General features: G+C 43.5%; 1 protein-coding gene across 2 annotated transcripts in view; it reads left to right on the top strand.

Annotated features, from left to right (window-relative positions):
- atrn (attractin) overlaps window positions 1-20,988 on the top strand; it is a 111,497-nt gene that overhangs the window by 16,805 nt on the left and 73,704 nt on the right. For both annotated transcript variants that reach the window (XM_076146640.1, XM_076146639.1), the window contains exons 6-15: window positions 2,461-2,629; window positions 4,251-4,341; window positions 5,641-5,890; window positions 6,903-7,086; window positions 7,856-8,010; window positions 12,723-12,807; window positions 17,365-17,582; window positions 18,942-19,063; window positions 19,514-19,652; window positions 19,943-20,124. In XM_076146640.1, the coding sequence (XP_076002755.1) occupies window positions 2,461-2,629; window positions 4,251-4,341; window positions 5,641-5,890; window positions 6,903-7,086; window positions 7,856-8,010; window positions 12,723-12,807; window positions 17,365-17,582; window positions 18,942-19,063; window positions 19,514-19,652; window positions 19,943-20,124 (1,595 nt within the window). The remainder of the gene's footprint in view (window positions 1-2,460; window positions 2,630-4,250; window positions 4,342-5,640; window positions 5,891-6,902; window positions 7,087-7,855; window positions 8,011-12,722; window positions 12,808-17,364; window positions 17,583-18,941; window positions 19,064-19,513; window positions 19,653-19,942; window positions 20,125-20,988) is intronic.

The raw sequence follows: 20,988 nt of genomic DNA, 5'->3' as shown, positions 1-20,988 counted from the left end.
TAATAAGGTTATGGTGTTGGACCTCGACGTGCTCACACATGCCAAAGCCTTCTCCATGTCTAAAAGAAACATTCTACTGCCATTCGTGCCAAGTTTGTAATTTAGCACCTATGAATTTACCTGCCAGGGGTATTTGCCATTATATTTTTCTAAGAAATATGCTTACACACCACAGAATGTTCCCCACAAGATCCATACTGTCTTACTTTCTTTATAGTCTAATTTAGCAGTGTGTGTGTGTGTGTGTGTGTGTGTGTGTGTGTGTGTGTGTTAAACATTGACAAAGGTTAAAGTCCATAGAAATGAAGACGCACTAAGACGAACACAGCATCGTAGAACTACTCTGAAAGCTTCATTTTGATTCATTCCTAACCTAAAGGTACCTGTTTCTCTCAGTGTGCACAGTGGTGCCACAGCAAGGGAGCCTATAAGGGAGCGTATAAGTGCATTAGTGTGTTGTTGTTGTTTGACCTTGATCTTTTCAGAGTAAATGTGTAATGTGTGGCCTTTGAAGTGGACTTGTCTCACACAAACACCTGCCTTAGGGAACCTGATGGTGTAAAATGTCACGCAGGTGCAACAACAGCATCACAGACTGCAGCAAACAGGAAGCAGGCCCATCCTGATCCTGCTGCCTAAATGCAGAATCAGCTTCCTCAACGTTTTTGGGTTGAGTCATTAAAACAGAGACTTTGTCATTTGGTAATGACCTGACACACACTGTATGCTTTTCAAGATGAAACGGTCCGGGGGTTCCCGAACTGCTCTGCTAGTTCTTAAATGGCTCCACCGTGCAGCTTTACACAAGCAGAGAAAATGACTTCATTTAACTGCAGTTATATTAGCAGCTCAGTGTGCTCGTGGTCTAATTACCAAGGCTGAGGGAGCTGAGAAACGGACTGCTGTTATCTCAGCTTTTTATGAGCCTGCCATGGCGTTTCAGTGGAGGAATAGCACACTTGGTGTCCTCGCCTCTGCCAGCTTCAGAATGAAGTCATTTTCTTCCCCCACCAGCCCAAAAGCTTCGACAGACGCCCGTTTAGTTCTAGTCCAGCCGACCTCGCATTTAATCTCCCTCTCTCACACACACACACACACACGGCCTTGGACAAATTAGGTTTTTACGAGAGGCCGAGGCCGCGTTTGTTTTCTTTATAGAAATGCCGCTGAGGTGATTTTGTTTGTGTGGTAGAGTCAGATTGTGGATTATTACTCGCCAGAGACTCCTTTTTTTTCCAGCCACGAAACAAAAAAGGGCCCGGGTGAGTAAAGTGACCTTGATCGGCCCAGTGAATTTCATTGCTTCCTTTCCTGTCACATGATCACCTCTGCATTGTGTTACTAATAGCTAATAAGGAGCCCCCCCCGCCCGCCCCCCCCTCGGTGGATAACATCCTGTGCTTTGTTCCTCATATAGTCTGCTGATAGAGGCCACAGAAATACCACAAACTGTTCGATAAACTCACTTAACATCTTATGCTGGTGAGTTAAGTGTCTACGCACAAGACTGTCAACCGTCGGTCCAAACTGCGTCACTGGAGAGACGGCGCAGCCATCAGGACAGAGCCAATCCTTCTATTTCTGACTTGCGAGCTTGTTCTCAGTCTCCCCCAGAATCCCTTCCTGCCATTCAGGAAAGATTCCGGTTTATGCTGGGGTTATTGTTGTTGTCCTGATATGGGAAAGTCACTCCACTCAAATGAGTGAGGACATAATACATAATAAATACAGCAACTGATTAGTTTGTCATGTGGCGTGACTTTGCAGCTTGCGCTTTGCACACATTCCGATCTCTTCCAAGCCGGTGAATCAGGCTTTTAAGTGCATCTTTAACCTCTCTGCCCTTTCAACCGCATGTTCCCTTCATAAAGGCAATAGGGGATTTTGGGAATGAAATCAATGATGACCTTGTCAGTCAGGTGGCAGAGAGCAGATGGACTCAGACTCTTGTACACTCTGCTTAGCTCCAGGTCATTAAAGTAAACTAATTGCATGTCTGAAAAACGTAATCCATTAATGTAGAGTTTGCTGCAGGCTTTATATAAATTCATTTTGTTTTGTCTCTGTGAAAAAGAAGGAAGGGCGTTGACCTCAGCTAGAGATGCTAGAGATAGACCAGTACATTGATGGTCTATTTTCAGCCGATGCTGCATTATCACAAATGGATTGACACATTTTGTAGCTCTCAAGTTCTTGTTTCAAGAGTTTTCAGATGTTTTTGCCTGTGTTTAAGTGTGTGTGTGTGTGTGGTTGTGTCTGTTTGCAGACGTTTTAGGTGTTATGGTTTGGATGTCATAGAGGAATGTTTGAGTGTGGCAGGGGTTTGCTCTCTCTCCTCTTCCTCTCCTCTTAGATATAAACCCTCTCTGTATCTGTCTATGACCATCCAGTTATTTTCAACTTAACATTGATCATATTGCATTATTTGCTCATGTTGCGGTCTCCTTTTCCCCCGCTCAGGTCCGGACTGTGCCATCTCTGTGCCTGCCAACTCTTCCTTCTGGGGCCGCGAGGATTACACCCAGGCCGGACTGGCCAGGGCCGCCCACAAGGCCGCGGTGGACCGAGGAGTCATGTGGGTCATCGGAGGCTACGTCTTCAACGCCTCCAACTACCACATGGTCAAAGCGTAAGTTCATTTTAGCTGCTGTTGTGTCAGACGCAATACTGCCAGTCATGACTCCTGCTGTTGCTATGCGACACAACGCCCCTTTTCACATGCAGTGTCTTTGTCACGAGAAATTAAATAGTTTTGACTGGCTTGTCTGCAATGACAATAGTGCTTGGCTGACAGCACTGTCAGGTACAAGACATGACTTCATTTATGCTGAGGAGGAAGAGGACGGTGTAATTTAAAGTCGTAAAATTACAGGCTGATGCTACTTATCCGGAACTCCACCCAGGAAAGTCACAATTATTCCCTCGGCTGGTGTTTTGGTTTTGATGGGGTTGCAGACTGGTAAATCTACAGCATGTTATCTTTTCAAACATTTTTCTTTTGGTACAATTTCCTTGTTTACATCATAATGGGAATCCACAATTTCAGTCCTGAGATACAAAAATATACAGTGCTGTTTATTAGGATGAGCTCTTTTAAACAAGAAATATGCAAACAGTGATACTAAAAGTGTTATTTGGGCTGAAGTGGTCAAGGTCACATACACCACCATGTCTCCCTAAGCTTTACAGGCCCACAGACACTCACACACTCACTCAAATCCTCCACTGTTATTAATTTTAGGTCTGAACGTAAAAGTTATGTCCACCCCTGAGTATTTGCCTTTGAGTTCATGGAGGTAGTTTCTGAAACAAAGTTTATGGTCCCATACCAAAAAGTTATGTCTTAGATAGATTTACTAAGGTTTACAAAGGTTCAAATTTGTTTGAGGTTGGGACACTACCTGGTTCTTGGATCTGGTACCACAGGCTTTGGTGTGTGTGTGTGTATGTATGTATGTGTGTTTGTGTGTGCATCCGTGCGTGTGTGAGTGTATGCCTGTGTGTGGTGTTGGCCTTTCAGTGTTTCCAATAACAGGATGACATAGGAATAACATAACCGCCTTGTTTCGTCTACGCGTGTGCGCCAATGTAAGCACAGTGGCGGCACCAAGTGGCAGCAAGAGGTAACTGCGAAAAAAAAGTGCTGTTCAGGAGACAATCTGGGTTTTCCCCTCAGGTTTTCATTTTCACTTGACTTCCTGTGGCTTTCAGGCATGTACGCACTTGTCAACTACACCTTCAGGCAAATGTAGGACATGATAAATACAAAGTGATAATTAGTAGGCACGGTAGCTTTGCATTATATCTTTCTTATTTAGTCTGATAGAAATCTGTTATGTCTGCAGTTTTTTTTCTCACACAGTTCATTCTTCTTCTTACCTTACTGTATATATAGTCTTATTGTATGGATGCCTATAAATCTCTTGCGTCTATCTTTTGTACCGATTATGTCACATATTGTACCACAGCAGCTAGTTCCTTTACTGACATAAAAAAGAAGCGATAAGGGTTCTGCACCATTTATGAACAGAAAGTTACATGTCTGGCTTTCTGTACTCTGACTGAGCGCAGTAATGCCAGTAACTACTCCCATTTTATCACAATATCTACTCCTCTGTCCACATGTTATCATTTGAGACCATCCAAGGAATAAGATCAGCGTTTATTTGCAGCCAGAAACCATCCTGTATGAATGAGCCTGTGTTGTCATGGTCACCACATGTCTGATCTCGCCCCGTCTCTTTCTGTAGGTATAACCTCAGCAGCAGGAGCTGGCTGACCCTGGAGCCCTCCGTCAACACCGTCGCACCGCGATACGGACACTCACTGGCTCTGCATGAGGTATGTCAGCAGATTACAGAGAAATCAATATGCAAAATCAATTTCTTTATTCATTTCTGCGTCGACTGCTGATCAGATTCTCAATCGCCCAAACTAATGACACAAAGTGTAATAGTACTCCTCGATGCTTTTTATCAAGCATATCCCTTCATCATTCATAGCAGGTTGTTTTTTTTTCTATTGTGACTTTGTTGAATATCAGACCACACTCCATGAGTATTTAATGAAGAAATCGCTTAGGGCTCACTGGAGTTTTGTTGTTCGTTGGAACTAATAAATTAATCTTTGGTGTTGTGTTGTGCTGCAGTAATGTGATGAAGCGGCCTCTGTAGAAACCCGCTGAAGGAATAATAAATCAGGAGCAGGGGGATTCAGAGAGAGGAAGACGCAGTCTCTCTTCTGTGCTTTGAGAGATCTGTTGTTGTGCTGCAGTGAGTGTCTGTGTCTGAAGCACAAATTGCATTACTGTTTATAGATTTGTTCCATGAGCCAAATGGCGCTGATGAGACAAATCTGAAATCAAATCAGTGTTGACGCATTAGAGACAGGACTCATTGGAGATCAACTTTCAAAACAAACTGTCCTTTTAATACAGAAGGATCAGCTCTGCCTCCTCTGCATCAACAACGCTTTACCTGCTCACATTGTCACAGTATCAAAGTGTTTAAGTAGTGGAAACTGACTTTTTTTTAATGATACCAGCCAGTCCCTTGAATTTGATAGCCCACATAAAAACATGCTTTCCTATCTATACCTTTAACTGATCACAGAATTTATACAGTTATAGTTTTCAAAAGATACCATTTTTCTTGTACTAAATGTGTTTTATTGACATAGGAATGTGTGATTATGTATGATAGAATGTCTTTATTAAAGTAGAGCAGTAAATGTTAATGGTTACGGGTTGTTTTGCATCTTATTGAAGAAAAGCTGTGCTTCAAAAGAATTTTAATTGTAAAAAATTTAGGAACTTTAGCGTTCTTAAAAAACAGGTAAACAGATTTATGTGTTTTGTCCAAACCGTGTGGAAGTATTGAAGTGTGACGACGTTTGAAATTTTAATATGGTGACAACCCTGATGTAATATTAATGTCCCCTCCTGAGAGGCTGACTCAGATACTGCACCTCCTGCCTTTATTCAAAAGAAAGAAGTACAAACTTACAGTTTTTGCAAATCTAGAAGTCAGACTGTAACATATCAAGTTTGGTAAAGTTCCTAATGCTTCCTCCAACTTTATGAAATTGTTAATTATTAATAACTGCAACTTTCTTCTTGCCCATCCTTCCTGTTTTCTCCAGGGGAAGATCTACATGTACGGAGGGAAGATCGACTCCACGGGGAACGTTTCCAGCCAGCTGTGGGTGTTCCACATTGCGAACCAGACCTGGGTCCTCCTGAACCCTCGGGTCAAGGATCAGGACGCCGTGGTGGGACACTCTGCCCACATTGTGCCCCCGGTCCAGGAGGGGGACAGTCCCATCATGCTGGTTCTGTTTGGACACTGTCCTCTGTACGGTTACATCAGCCAGGTCCAGGAATACAACATTGGTAAGTTGCTGGTACTGTAGAGCATTTAGTCAGTGTGCCCACAAGCCTTTGAGCAAGACTATGTACTCCTTGTGACTTAATCTGTGTAGGCATGAATGCCTGAAATATCACTTTATAACAGCAGGAAATGAACACTGGTGTGTTTAGTTTTTGGCTGGTGAGTTTGTTTGTTTCCCTGGCAGACCACCCAGCCTCATTGAAACGTCCTGCTATGTTTCAAAGGCAATTTGGCTTGAGAAGTAGGATGACTTCTCTTTCCACTGCAGTTAATTGGAAAGTTTAGTATTTACCCTGAAACCACAGTGTCTCACTGCAGTGATGAAGCAAGAAATTAAAAACCCATTTTGTAACAAATATTGCTGAAAAGTTGGCAATAACACCTGATGTTAATGTGATGCTGCTGTCATATTTGTAATGCATATATAACTACAAGAACAAACATTTGCTCTCACGTCATCTGTACTGCATTGCTTCGTATCAACAGGTGTTTCTCAGCATTGTGAACAAACACACCAAAAGCTGCTCCTCCTCTTTCTGGAAATGAAGTCAGAATATGAGAGACACCTTTAATATAATGCATCCTGATACATCACCAGCACAAACCATAGCCTCAGAAATAGTTAGCTAGCCGAATCAACACAGATCTTTTACAGTGACAAGAAGAAGACACTGAGAGTGCATACCTCTGCCAAGGCCAAGTAGTTCTCCAATTATGACCAATATCTCTCAGTGATGGAATTTATTAAGTTATTAATGAGACAAAGTTGACAAAAAACACAACAGTGGTAATTCAAGTGCCACCATCAGCTGACCAATACCAAAGCCGAGGTGGTTCTTCCCTGAATCAAGTCCTGATTCTACCCACCAAGTTTTGAAATCCATCAATACCTTTTTGAGATGTCCTGCTGTGCACTCATGCAGGCGCCACACTCATTCGTTATCCATTATGATAAGTTGATGTCCACGTCTATGTTGTGTTGCTCAGTTAGCATATTTCCTTCTTTCTCTCCAGCTATGAACACTTGGAGCATCGTGTCTACACAGGGAGCTCTGGTCCAGGGAGGCTACGGTCACAGCAGCGTGTTCGACCCCGGCACCAGAGCCATCTACATCCACGGAGGTTACAAGGCCTTCAGCGCCAACAAGTATGGCCTGGCCGGAGACCTGTACAAGTTTGAGGTGGACAAAAGGAAATGGTGAGGTTCATTGTTTGGATCTTGATGCAAGTGTTGACTGACAGCATTGCCGTAGCGATACGCACATACTGCTACAGGTAGAACATTGATCTAATGTGTGAAGTACAATGGATCAACGCAGGACATTATGGACAATGATTTACATCACAGTAGAAACTCAGGTGACTTCTCCTTCCTCGGCTTATCTAACCAATCACCACACTGACAATTCTTTCATTACAGCGACCTCCTTCATATTTTTTTGTGCCTCTTTGTTTCATTTAAGCATTAACACCACATTTTGTGGATGAAGGAAAAAAACATCCTTTCTTGTACAAAAGAGAGAATATGTAGGGCCGAATACTATTTTAATATTTCTACGCACCTATGGCACAAATCAACTACACGTGTGTGTGATTCCATACACTTGCACAGACCAGAACTAAGGCTAAGTTACACAATATTTAGGCCTTCAACATACTTACTGGTCTGTTGTAGGTCAAGACACCCACACTCCAAAAAAAAGAATACTCAAACAGCAGGAATCAACCTGAGACTAAATACCACTTCAAATTATTAAAGGAACAAAGAGAATACTGAAATATGGCAATTTATTAATATTATTATTATTAATACGCTGAAATTATACTCTTCCGAAGCAATAAGTGCTGTCAAACTATCTATGTCCTTGGCTTATTTTTGTGATGTAAAATGTGCTTATCAGTGCAAACGTCACTGAAGTCGCAAACTGAGGCCTCAACTTCCACTCCATCACTGTGTGTTTGTCCAGGACCATTCTGAGGGACAGCGGCTTTTTCCGCTACCTCCACACAGCGGTCATAGTGAGCGGGACCATGCTGGTGTTCGGAGGAAACACGCACAACGACACGTCCATGAGCCACGGAGCCAAATGCTTCTCCTCCGACTTCCTGGCTTACAGTCTGGGTGAGTAGAAATGCACGACCGCCCTTCCTCCGCTCCGACTCTCCAGGGTTTACTGAGCATGTAGTGAGGAGGAGTTTTATTTTTTCAGCACTGCTTTGTATTCACGTATTCGCACCTGGGTGCCGCTCAGCACATCTGCAGCAGTTTGTTATTGCCCTTTGAACAGCTCCACTGGAGCAAGAAGAGGTCAAATGTTCCACTCCAGTGAACACAAGAATAACCCCTTTTCACATATGTAGTAAAATGTTTGTATCATATTTTCTGGAAATACTTTGGATTTCACTTTTCACTGTACCAGCCAACATTTTGCCCATACAAGTCCATTCATATTCATCACAGTGCTCTGGAAAAGGAGCGTTTACATTTTGCCTTTTAAAGTACATGAAAGTCATTCGTCATTGCTTTTCCCAGCTCGCATTTCTGTGCATATTAATCTCGCCCTCTGCTGGGAAGATGGCGGGTTGCTGCGATGTCAGGCAGTCTGTCCAATTTCTAGACATTAACCCAAAAAAAAAAGACAAAGCTCTCTGTGTGAATCTCTAGAGGCGGTGCTGATCCTTACACCAAACAGGTTTGATCAAGTCACTGATCAATATACCGTAAGATACGCTGCTGTGATAAAGCCTCCAGATGAGTTCTAGACCTTCCTGCTTGCATTCACATCAGAGTGGCAAAGAAAGATGGGCTCATGTGGGTAATTGCTGGGACATCTTGTAAAACCTCTGCTTGTAATCCATTTCTGTTTAAATGTGCATTTGTTAAAGGAAGCCCTGAGTGAACAAAGTTAATTTATGTGAGCAGTAAACTCACCATTCTCATGTGAGGACTCGGGTTTGGTCTTCAGGCAGACTAGTGACTTGAATCACCCTGCCTCTGTTTTTACTGCTAAAGTTTTACTGCTGAATTGGTCATAATCAAACTGCTCAAAGTGATGCTGCATCCAAAATCTATCTTTGACTCTTCTCCCGGCTCTGAAAAGTTTGAAGTTTACTTATAGTGGAGAACAGAGTCAATTCATATAGATTGCAGACGTGACCACAACAAAAAAAACATCAAAACATCCAGCAAAACCTCCAATACTGCTCAATCCCCTCAACCAACCCCCTTCTATCATGCAAGCACGTCTGTATCTTGTTTCGGCAAAAAAGATATCTGTGTGTGACTGTCAGAAACACACCAGTGTGTAAAAGACAGTGGGTTTAAAGTCAATCAAAGTCTGCGTATGTCACAAATGCGGCAGTGCTGATGGTCCAAAATTATACGCAAATGCATAGTTTTCAGTTAAATAAGACATTTTATTTGCCCTAACCCCCCTAAACTAAACAGCACACTCGTTTCAATAACAGAACCAAAAACAAATGTGAGCCAAACCAAACCAGAGCGGAGGTGAGGTGAGTAACACACACATGCGGTAAGCAGCATAGAGAGATAAGCAAATCAAATCACATATCAGGGCCACACAGCTTATGCAGCAATCACAACCAAGCAGGCTTTTCAGGGAGGAGGGGCTTCAAGCACGGCAAAAAATGTTGTCATTCAGTGTGCATTGTGGTGTTACGGCCAAATAGAGCAGGAAGGAACTGTGAATTTGTGCACATTAAAGCGTTGCAGACTTTGAAATGGTGCCCTTTCAGGCCTGCAGGGGGCAGTGTTTGACTTTTAAATGTTTGCCTGCCAGTTGTTGGGTTATGCAGAGAAAATAGAGCATGATCGAGCTGCTATTTTTCCGATGGATAATAGTTTCTGTCTCTCATTAAATATGAAGATCGTTTAGTTGATTGCTATCAATTAAAGCTGCTAATTAAAACCGCTGCCGCTACTTAGATATGTCTGGATAGACGTTAGCACAGCGCTATCAGACACCATGCTGGCATTCTCGTGCTGTTTGTCGCCTGCAAACGTTGCTGAAAATTGCACACGCCTCGTCGTGCAGCGCTGTGGTAAGTTCCTCATTAATGCGAGGCTGGAGTCTCGTCTGGATGAGAGGATGTATTCCCTGCAGGCCACAAATAGCCCTGGGATGTTCTGTTTCTCTGTGTCGTTACCAGGTGATTGGCAGACGGGCAAAATTACCATCCCTCAGACTCAAGGACCCCATCCTCCTGCTCGAGCGCTTCGCGACAATTGCGTGATTGGAGTGTTTCATTTCCGACTTGGGTCTCTTTCTTTTCTTTTCTGCCTGAAAGCTCATCAGGAGTCAGAAGACGAGATAGTAACACCAGCACAGCAGCACACGCAGTTTAGTCACATTAATTAAACTCTCTGCACAGTGTCCCATTTACGCATCCACTGTAACCGTATACCCTCCCTGATTGGCAGAATGAGAGTAACCCTAATTGATCGCCACGGAAACAAAGGATGCTTTCAGCAGGGAGTTAACTTGAGGAGTTAAAACAAAAAAAAAAGTTTTTCCTCTGCCCAGCTTGACCCCCGTCTCCGCCACGCCACTGCCCGTCCTCCCTCTCATTTGATAATTGGACCGTGAAGTCTTTCCCCCCCTTACCCCTTCTCCGCCCCCCAGAGCCGAACAGCTGCGGGGACAGTGGCGTACCATCAGCTCTGTAATTGTCTGGTAATTGCTGTTGAGATGGCTGCCGCTCTAAGGACTAATTGCCTCTCCTTAACAAGCTGAACTCAATTAGAGCACAGGATTTAGGGGCCGTCCGCTGTCCTGACATTGGTGGATGATGGCACGGTGATAAATCTCCTCTCCACACCACATGTGCTGCCTGTGACGGACACCAGAGGGCACCGTCTACCCGCGTTTGCAGCGCTCTGGCAGCTCTCGCCTCCCTCGCCTCTCTCCTCTGGGAGAAAGCGCGTTGACTCGCGCCGCATTGTAGCGGATGACGGTGATGTAGTGCAGTCACCGTTGTATTACAGCGTCTTTGACTTTCAGGCTCACACTGGTGTTTTTGGCTTACGTTGTGTTTACGAAAGTGCTTACTCACGGTAGGTGTGTACACTGTCAAAGCCTATTAGGGTTTCCATTTAAAAACAAAGCTGAGGCATTCCATCACCATATTCACACAGTCAGGCTCTGTGCCTGCTTAGGTCTGCTCAGTGTCACACAGAGTTTGAGTCTGTCTGCGCACGATGGAATGGAAGAACATCCTGAACCCTGCAGGTCCATCACCAGTGTTAGAGGCCATATTCAAATCCTGTCAGTACAACTATTAATATTGCAATAGAAATAGAAAAGTAGACCTTCAGGATTAAAAGTCTTGATACTTGCTGGATTAAGAGGCACTCCTTGTTATATTGTTCATTCTATTAATATGTACCTGGATTAATGCATCAATATGGATAACCACAAATCCAATCCAAACATATGAACAACCTTGTATCTCCACTTTAGGACAGTTATAGAAAACAATTATAATTTGCTCCAAATCTTAATTCTTCGGAATGGTTAAGTGTGTGGCTTTGTGCTGTTGCTTATTTGACAGTGAACAATCATGAGGGAGTCATGATGAAATCCTGGGGTCGTTAACCCAATACTAATAGCAACTGTATTTATATAGCACCTATCAAAACAAAGTGCTCTATATAAAAGGACTTAAAAAACAGGCAACGGCAACATAAAACAGATAAAGAACAGAAAATTAATAACCACAATAAATCGCGACATTTAGGAAAAAGCCACGTGAAACAAGTGAGTCTGCAGAAGAGATTTGAATGAACACACTGAGTTTGCCCGCCTGAGATCTCCAGGCAGAGAGCTCCACAGCCGAGTCACCTTTAGTCCTTAGTGGCAATTTTGGAACCATTAGTAGGGCCCTGCTGGCAGATTGGATGATGACTACATAGCTTAGGGTCCTGCTTGTTGTCAACTTTCATTGCACAAATCCTCAGATTGAAATGTTGAAAAATAAAGTAAGAAGTGCAGTATTTCCCCGTGTAGAGTGGTGGATGTACAGTGATACTGTATGCAGAAATGGAAATCCCAGAACATTCTTGCAAAATATAGAGATTGTGTTTCCCAGCTCCGGAAAAGCCACAGAAAAACAAATTGACGCAGAAAGCACAGAAAATGAGGACATTTCAAAAATTGCTCTTATTCCGATGAAAAATTTATTCAAATGTGCTATTAACAATTTATAGTTCAAGGAGCTATATGTGGATAAGGATCAAGATCAAGGCCTCAGCAAACCCCTGGTGTCTATGTGTCACCATAGTAACTTAGTCTCGGGTCATCTGCCGGTCACACATTGACGCGACCTAGCATGTGGTTTACAGAACAGCAGAAGATGACGCTGCTCTCTGGACAATTAGGTCTGAAGTGATTGAAGTAAATGTGACGGTTGACTTCCTTATGTAAAGTTTATGTTTTGTCTGCATTATTCAATGTCGACCTGGGTGAATGAGTAAAAGCTCTGTTTTTGCACGGCCTCGCTAAAAATGGAATGGCATCATTTGGGACTGGTTTTTGAGACGGCTGGCATGTGTTTAGCACTGATCACATTGTCCTGGCCTGTCTGTGATGGAGTTTGATTCTCTCTCCCTCTCACATACACACACATACACACATACACACATGTGCCTTTTCACATTTCAGTGGTCTGGGCCTCTGTGAGCAGACTGACACGTTGCCACAGGGGTTGGACGCCGTGAAACGGGTGACTAACAACCGGCAGCAGGGTGGAAGACGTGTATGATTTAACACGGGGAGACTTTGACCTCTGTCTGTCTGTCTCCTTTGTCTATTCCAGCATGTGACGAGTGGACGGTGCTGCCTAGACCCGACCTCCATCACGACGTCAACCGCTTTGGACACTCTGCGGTCTTCAGCGACAGGTAAAAAGTTTAAGCAAGTGCAGTAAGATCCGATCAGATCAAACATTAGGATATAAACCCCGGCCCTGTTTGAGCTCTTATTATAGATGAAAAGGTACTAACACCGTGTTTACATTTCCACCGGGGCCACCAATGCTAAATTATATATGTTTAAAGTGAAATTGCCCAAATATAACTGCATTTGTTTTTAATGTGGGCTGGGACGTAATTTTTCTTTAATACTTTATCTTTTATACTGTGGGACTTTTCAGCTCCTCAGTTATTTCTAATGGGAGTTTTCCTCCTTGTTTTATTCATGATCACATCTTTCTGCAGTGGGAACACGACAGTAGGAACATTCCACACACTGCACACACTCGGCAGGCAGGCTGGTGGGGGGGTGGCAAAATGTTTTCTACAATGAGAAATGCAGCATTTCTTTGGGGGGTGAGGGGGGGGCGGATGATTGAAAATTATTGCTCCCAAGGAAGCAAAGCCCGTTATCGGTGTCTAACATTATGGATTCTCCTAAAATCTGTTCTGTCAGAAGAGTTACAGCGTTGAGAGTAGAGCTCTGTTTTCAAATATAAATGGAGGAACTTCAGACGGAAAAATGTTTGTGAAAAGCCGAACGTGTGTGTGTGTGTGTGTGCTGTCACCTCTACCTCTGATCCATATTTGTTGGTCATCTTTATTGCGTTTGGTTTTCAAGTGCAAAGTTTTTGTCCAGTTTTGGTACCTCAATCTGCCATCAGAGGTCATCTTTACTTGCCAGCTCATGAAAGCAATTACAGCCAAACTAATTGCAAATCATTGGTAAAAGGGTGAAGATTGAAGAAAAGATTTTAGAGTTGAAGGAAGTTAAAACCAAATCTATTGAAAGGTTTTTTATAAGTTGAAGATCTGAGTGTGAAAATCTTGAATGAAGACACATTTTTCCAGATTGTTCCAAAAGCCTTGAAAATGTCACGGAAATTTTCCACAATGATTGTAATCTCGACGAGTCAAACATGAAAGAACCTTCAACAACCTCCAAATCACCTCAGGAAACCATCCAGTGTTGGTGGTTATGAGACGGTAACTACGGCGATGCGGTTGTATGTCCATCTCAGGAGTTTCAGATTTTTCAAGTTGCGTTACTCACATTCGCTCATGCTCAGGTTAAGAAAATATAGTTAAGTTTATATATGTATATATATATATATATATAGGTTTTGGTGTTTAGTTGGCAAATGTATGTAGAAAACTCTGTGCTTTAGAATCCAGGTTGTTAAAGCTTTCACAGCTTCCTCCCACAGTTGACCTTTGGAAGTGAAACTCTTCAAAATGTGCCAATTCTTTTAGAAAAATCAAATGTGTGATTGCACACAGACCAAACCCTCCATTTGTACGGCTGGCAGAACCTTGATTCTGATTTACCCACAAAAGAGATGTGGGAGCCAGTGAATTGTGACAGATTTTATTACTGTAATCCTGAGCTCCAATCTGAAAGCGAACATACCAAAAGCCTGACGCATTCCAGCATAGTAGCGGGAGAGGAAAGTATTGATGTCCAAGTGCAGCGGGCGGAGACGGCATTACTGAAAAATATATCGCCACCTTGAAAACCTTTTGTGCGTCAATACGTGACATTTCCTTATTAGACTGTTATATGAATAGATAGTGATGAGGAGGGAGCAGCGAGCAGAAGAGATGACTCATCGCCGAGCATTATCTGCAGCACCAGCAGTGCAACACACAGCCCGTCCGTATTGAATTAAACATCCTGTTGTAGGGAGAACGCATCAAATATTAACAGGATCCACCGGCTCCTGGCTGTCGTGCCTCCGGAGCAATTAAGAGTTTGCTCATGCGTGCGTTCCGTCTTTACAAATCTGTTACCTTAATCACAGCGTGTATGAGAGACATTCGTTTTGGTGCAACGATACTATGACAACATGCAGAGTTTTCCAGCGCGCACTAACAGAGTGGACTCGTGTTCACTACAGGAGACAATTTAAAGATTTACAGCAGCGATATAAAGCTTTATTTGCTGTGATGTATCTGTACAACTGTTACAACTGTTTCTGAGAAGGCATTACTAACTATACTGGTTGCTCTTTTTTGCTGCTGATATGATCCTTAGTATCATTGCCTTGAATTTCCATCTGGGAAAAGGTCGCTGATGAGGTCGACAGGCCTTTGACCAGACCCTTATGGTCATCAACAGCGTTAAAAGAATGGCAGTTATGTACACCACAATTAAAAGATAGACAAGGGTTCCCAAATAGAACCGTGTTAGCTGTATGCCTCTTGAAATGTTTCTTCGGGTGCTATTTTTCCTGCATGTCCGCAACATTCTCTGAGCGGTTTCACATTATTAGTCATCGTACAAGTTGCAAACTAACGTGAGAAGACACCGGGATGTTACCACAGCATAGTAATCCGTTAAAAAATACAATCGTTCAGGGTCGTTCTGAGGCAGTGATGAACATATTCGCGTCAAAGTAAACTTTCCACAGACCCATAATGGTCCATTTCAACAGACCGTGGAGCCGGTACGTGAATGCCAAATATCTCCCAAATGCTCCAATTTAGACAAACAAATGCTAATCAACGGCTTAGTTTGTATTTTGATTTGCTAGAGTCAGCGGCGTGTTGCTTTAGTAGACATCATCATCATCAGCATCATCTGAATATATACCCATAACTCTTGGCCAGATAACCTCTTCAATATGATGAACACATGGGACTTGACACCTGACACAATAAAAGGACAGCAGAACCTCATAAACACACACACACACACACACACACACACAGAGAGACACGGCTTGTTTTTTATTGCGGTCAGTGTCGCACAAACATTTACCATCTGTGTATTTATTCAGCCTTCTGCTTATTTAATCATTTCGCCCTGACAGGCCACATACCAGTACACAACAAGCACCAAACTCTCCCACATCCAGTAATCCATCTGTCCGATAACTCATTAGCCTGACTGGTTTGGCAGGGCACCGTGTTTGTGTCTTTCATACTTCTTTCTCTTCTTACTGCATTATTCACCTTGAAAGTCATCTCGCCGCACAGCAGACTGATATTGCGTAAAAACACGTGGCTCTTTGACAAATGGTGTGCGTCGTCCGCTGACATTTCCCCAGTTCATTCCCAACATTTGTGATAAACTAAACCTTTCTCCAATCAGAATAATCTGAAGAATATAGTGTTGGTGAGAAAGAAAAGCAGCCTCGTCCAAATTCAAGCTGTAAACGAGTCACCACACTACACTTTATCTGCTTTTTTGATATTTTGTGAAAGCCATGTTTTTTCATCCCAGACTTCATAATGAGACCCAGTGGGTTATCAATGACATCAGCCTTTATTTTCATATTTAATTGATCTTATGTGGGAAAAAACTCACTTACTCCTCCAAGTTTCATGCCTCACAATTAGATGCTTCCTCTCCTCCTGTCTGTTCTTTTGGGAAAGTAAAAGTCAGTGTGACAGGATGATGAAGAGTGACTCACACTTCCAGTGTAACATCATTAAGGCTTCTATTTTTGACAGTCTACTTTTTAAACAGATTTTCAATGAATCTTTGATATAATTGGTTTAAACCTATTTTCACCCGCATTTTATTTCCCTAACAACCAAAGGTTGCTTCTGTATCAAGAAGCTTTCAGTGTAGTAAACCACAAACTAGGTCATCCAGCAGCAGTGCGTTAAATGTTCCATCTGCTCCTGATTAAAAGTGTCTGATCAAATCTTTCATCTATTTCCAAAAGCTACAAGCACACATCAGATTACTTACAGAAAACATCTTATTTAGTCCTTTTTTTTTCATGTATCCATGCCCTTGCTGAGTCCTTCAGGTGTTGTCCTCTACATCACCATGCTGGCTCACATCTTGAAAAATGATGCAGCTAGCACTGTGGGTGACGTCTGACCTGACAGAGACCCCCTGCAAGACAGCTACACGTCCTCCTGATCCTTGCGCTCAGCAGGTTGTCCAGAATGAGCCGTGTGAAGTGTGCCCTCCATGATCTGAAGGGAGTTTTTGATCAGATTTGCTGCGAATTAACCATCGGCCCTCCCCAGCAACTACTACACACACACACACACACACACACACACACACACACACACACACACACACACACACACACACACACACACAGAGTAACCTCGGCAGCTGCACAGAGGCCAGTGCAGAACCATGTTCACAGAGATGACCTGCACCCAGCCTCCAAACTGTACATCCACACACACACACACACACACACACAAAGCAGGGGGTGGGGCCGGGGGGGTGGGGGGCGGTCAGACCAGGAAAGGAGCACTTGTAGGGGATTAAACCGATTTATGATGGGGTTGAATCCTAGTAAGCTTCAGTGTGCAGAAAGGATAGAAATCTGGGGAAGATGGCCAACCACAAATTGCGTAGTTCTTTCACAAATCCCTTCCTTCCTCTCACCTTCGTCTCACCTCTCCTTCCTGTTGCTTCATACACACTGTTGATTCAAATTTGCCGAGCCTGGTGTAACGTCTCTCCCTCTCTCTCTCTCTCTCTGGCGCGCTTTCTACCCTCTTGGCTTACAGCACGATGTACGTGTTCGGGGGCTTCAACAGCCTTCTGCTGAGCGACGTCCTTGCGTACACCTCGGCCGACTGCGCCGCCTTCACCAGCCCGGAGTCGTGTCGGCAGGCCTGGCCGGGTATCCAGTGCCTCTGGAACAGCACCCAAGGGTCCTGCCTGACCTGGGAGGACGGGGCAAACGCGCTGGAGCAGCTCCCCGTCTTTTGCAACACAAGATCATGTAGGTTAATGTGAACACCGCCCCACCTGTGACAGAGAACGGAAAGTTTCTGTGTCTCGCTGGTTGACTCTGAAGCCCTCATCTGCATTCACCGCACCGTGTCATCTCATGAGCTGCATAAACCCTCCGAAATCGCTTGTTTGTCATGGGGCTGCTGATGCAGTCTGACAAGTCGGAGATTGAAAAGTGTGTAACTATGGTTTTGTGTGGCAGCTCATGGAATCTAGTAAATATGCCCTTGATGCATTCTCAGAAGCTGTTCAGATGCACATACACACACATTCTAGCATGTCAGTATGTGCTTTTCATGATTTATAGCTCAGACATCTGACTACTTGCCTGCAAAGATTCATCGCAGTCATCCGTGTGTGTGTGTGTGTGTGTGTGTGTGTGTGTGTGTGTGTGTGTGTGTGTGTGTGTGTGTGTGTGTGTGTGTGTGTGTGTGTGTGTGTGTGTGTGTGTGTGTGTGTGTGTGTGTGTGTGTGTGTGTGTGTGTGTGTGTGTGTGTGTGTGGAGAGAGAGAGACACAAGTTAACCATGGGGGACAGTTTCAACTGGCTCTTCCCCATAAACCTATTCTCTTCCGTTCCACCATTAGTCACCGTTGCTCTGAAAAAAAAAAGAGGTCCTTCATTTCCCCAACACGGTTGCTCTCATTTCCCAGTGTCTGCGGCTACAAAAGGGCCGGGAGACAGCAAACTGCACCCCAGAATATCTTTTTAGACACTTTTGATACCGGCGAGGCCTCGACTCTGTTGGGTACTGGCAGCCGCCTTGCTCCAGTTTCCCCCAATTGAAACCTCCAATGTCCAGGAAGTGAACGGTAAACTGTGATTGGTGTGTAGGTCAAATAATTAATTAGAAACAAGTTCAAGTGGCTGGAAAAGTAGAATACGGGTTTGCAAGTAAACCAGTGGAGGGAGTTGTGTTGTTTTAGGCCACTACACACACTAAGCCCTGATATATCTTTGATTTATCAAGTTGTCAAACATTCTAACAAACAGTTGCCTTACATACACATCTATCAAACTCACAGCAATGGTAGCATCACATCCGCGTCGTGTTTCTGTCCATCTGATTAATGTTCACTTCCCTATTAGCTCTGTTTTGTCTCCACCAACTCCTGCCTTTTATCTTGTTTGATGCTCGTCTTTCTTCCCCAGGCGCTTGTTTGCTTGTTTGCTCAGTCATTCATTCAGATTTATGCATTCGATCACAGGTTTCCACCCTTGCGAATAGATTAACGTCCCCAGGAAGTCCCCCAAATGTCCTTTATTTTCATTTTGCAGGCTTGCCTTTTAACACATATTAAACACTTTTCCTGCAGTTAAAGCAAAATTGTTCTGTTAACATTCGCAGATTCCGACAGCGAGCGGTGTGACCTTTACTCTGACTGCTACAGCTGCACCGCCAACACCAACGGCTGCCAGTGGTGTTCAGTCCAGTGTGTGTCTCTGGGAAGCAACTGTACCTTAGCCGCGGTAAGAACGGCGATCCAGAGAGTGACGCACACATCTGCCTGCACGTTCTCACCCTCTGTTACAAAACATGACAGCATATCAGATTTGATTTTCTTGCATTGTTTAAGTGTTGAAATGTATTTGTCCCACCATTTTGACATTTATGTTTCAAATATTCCTTTAAAGGTCACAAATGTTGACTTTATGAACACTTTTCTGATTTCTGCGACTGAGTCTGATTCAATCGCTAATGAGTCGTAAATCTGGTCACCCTGATCTTAAACTTAAACTTAAATTTTGAACTTGAACTTTCTTAGACTTTGGCTGTGTTAATGACACTGGGTTACATTTACAACTTAATAAAGTAACATTTCATTACGTGCCACATGGACGGGTGTCGCTTTTGGAGCATGAAATAGAATAACTTTGTACGTTGAGTGTTGACTATTAATTATTACATTTTCTCCTCAGGGAGCCATAATGGAGTATGAAGTTTGCCCCAAGGACAACCCATCTTATGTGTGCAGCAAGAAGACCAGCTGCAAGAGCTGCGCCGTGGACCAGAACTGCCAGTGGGAGCCTCGCAACCAGGAATGCATCTCACTACCAGGTAAAGGATCATTGAATCAATATTGCACCAACAAATTAGCATCAGGTACACACACATACATGCAAGAAGACATTAAACGGGACATAGTGCAAAGCTAATGAGCCAGTCCTGATGCAGTTGGCCAATCAGAGCAAAGCAGCTTATCTGGAAGGCCTTAAAGAAACGGTACCTAAAAGAAAGTAGAAGTGGCTTGATGAAATTCTTTATATTTAAGTGCCTGAAATGTTTTAAAATGGAGCCCTTAAAGAAGAAACAAGAGAAGGAACAAGGAAATCTGTTTTGCATTCCAGAGAACGTCTGCGGTGAGACCTGGCATCTGGTGGGGAACTCCTGCTTGAAGTTTATCACGGCCAAGGACTCGTACGACAACGCCAAGCTGGCCTGCAGGAGCCACAACGCCGTCCTCGCCTCTCTCACCACGCAAAAGAAGGTGGACTTTGTCCTGAAGGAGCTGCAGATTATGAGTGTGGTGGTAAGGAAGAACAAAACAGGCCTTGACCTGGATATTAATTATCAGATTATCTTAACTGTAACGTTCCCTGTGGGCAAATTAGATCGTCACACAAGCAGTGGACAGGTTAGACATGCATAGAGAGTTGGGAAGATAAAGGCGCGATTGCAGGGAGACGGCTGAAGGTAACAGATGGAGATGTAGCATCCTCGCTGACAGATTTTCACATTGAGACTGATGAAGCGTGACCCACCCCAATCCAACAAGCTCTGACACACAAATTTAGAGAAGAAAACTGCTTCAAACAAACATTTTGGTCCGCACATTATCTGTCTGAGTCTATCCTGTGATCGTCTTTCGACTAAAACACTTTCCGTCGAATGAATTGCCGCCACAGCTACCGTCTCAAACTTTCAAATGGCTTCTTAAAATCACTCAGCCACAGAATATTATAGTCTCAGTTCTACATTTCAGACCTAATAACGGCTAGACCTGTCTAAATATTTTAGTGTGCACTGACGCTTGAGATCACCAAAGAACATTACACGGCCACAATGTGTCTGAATCAGCGAGTACGACTGTGCAGACCTGCAGCAGGACTTCATTTACTGCTGGAGCCTTGATGTAGTCCCAGCAGGATCAAACGCTACCACAGGAGGGATTCTTCCCTCACCAAGGGCCACTCATGCAAAGATGCTCCCACTTATCATCCTAAAAAGAGCAATTGACAGATTCAATGGCGAAGCTGCAGAAGACGGGACTTTTGTGTTTAACACAAAGACTCTAAAGTGCTTTAAAATTAATTTCATCTTAACATCTCTGCCTTCAGTTAATGAATAAGCAAACTTAACATTAAGCAATTGTTTTTTGCATATGTGTATAAAA

The sequence above is a fragment of the Genypterus blacodes genome, unplaced genomic scaffold (assembly GCF_046128005.1).
Source record: "Genypterus blacodes isolate CSIRO-AG114 ecotype Tasmania unplaced genomic scaffold, CSIRO-AGI_Gbla_v1 ptg000033l_1, whole genome shotgun sequence".
Taxonomy (NCBI): domain Eukaryota; kingdom Metazoa; phylum Chordata; class Actinopteri; order Ophidiiformes; family Ophidiidae; genus Genypterus; species Genypterus blacodes.
Note: the sequence above shows the minus strand (reverse complement) of the source record. Positions and strands in the feature narration are given on the sequence as shown.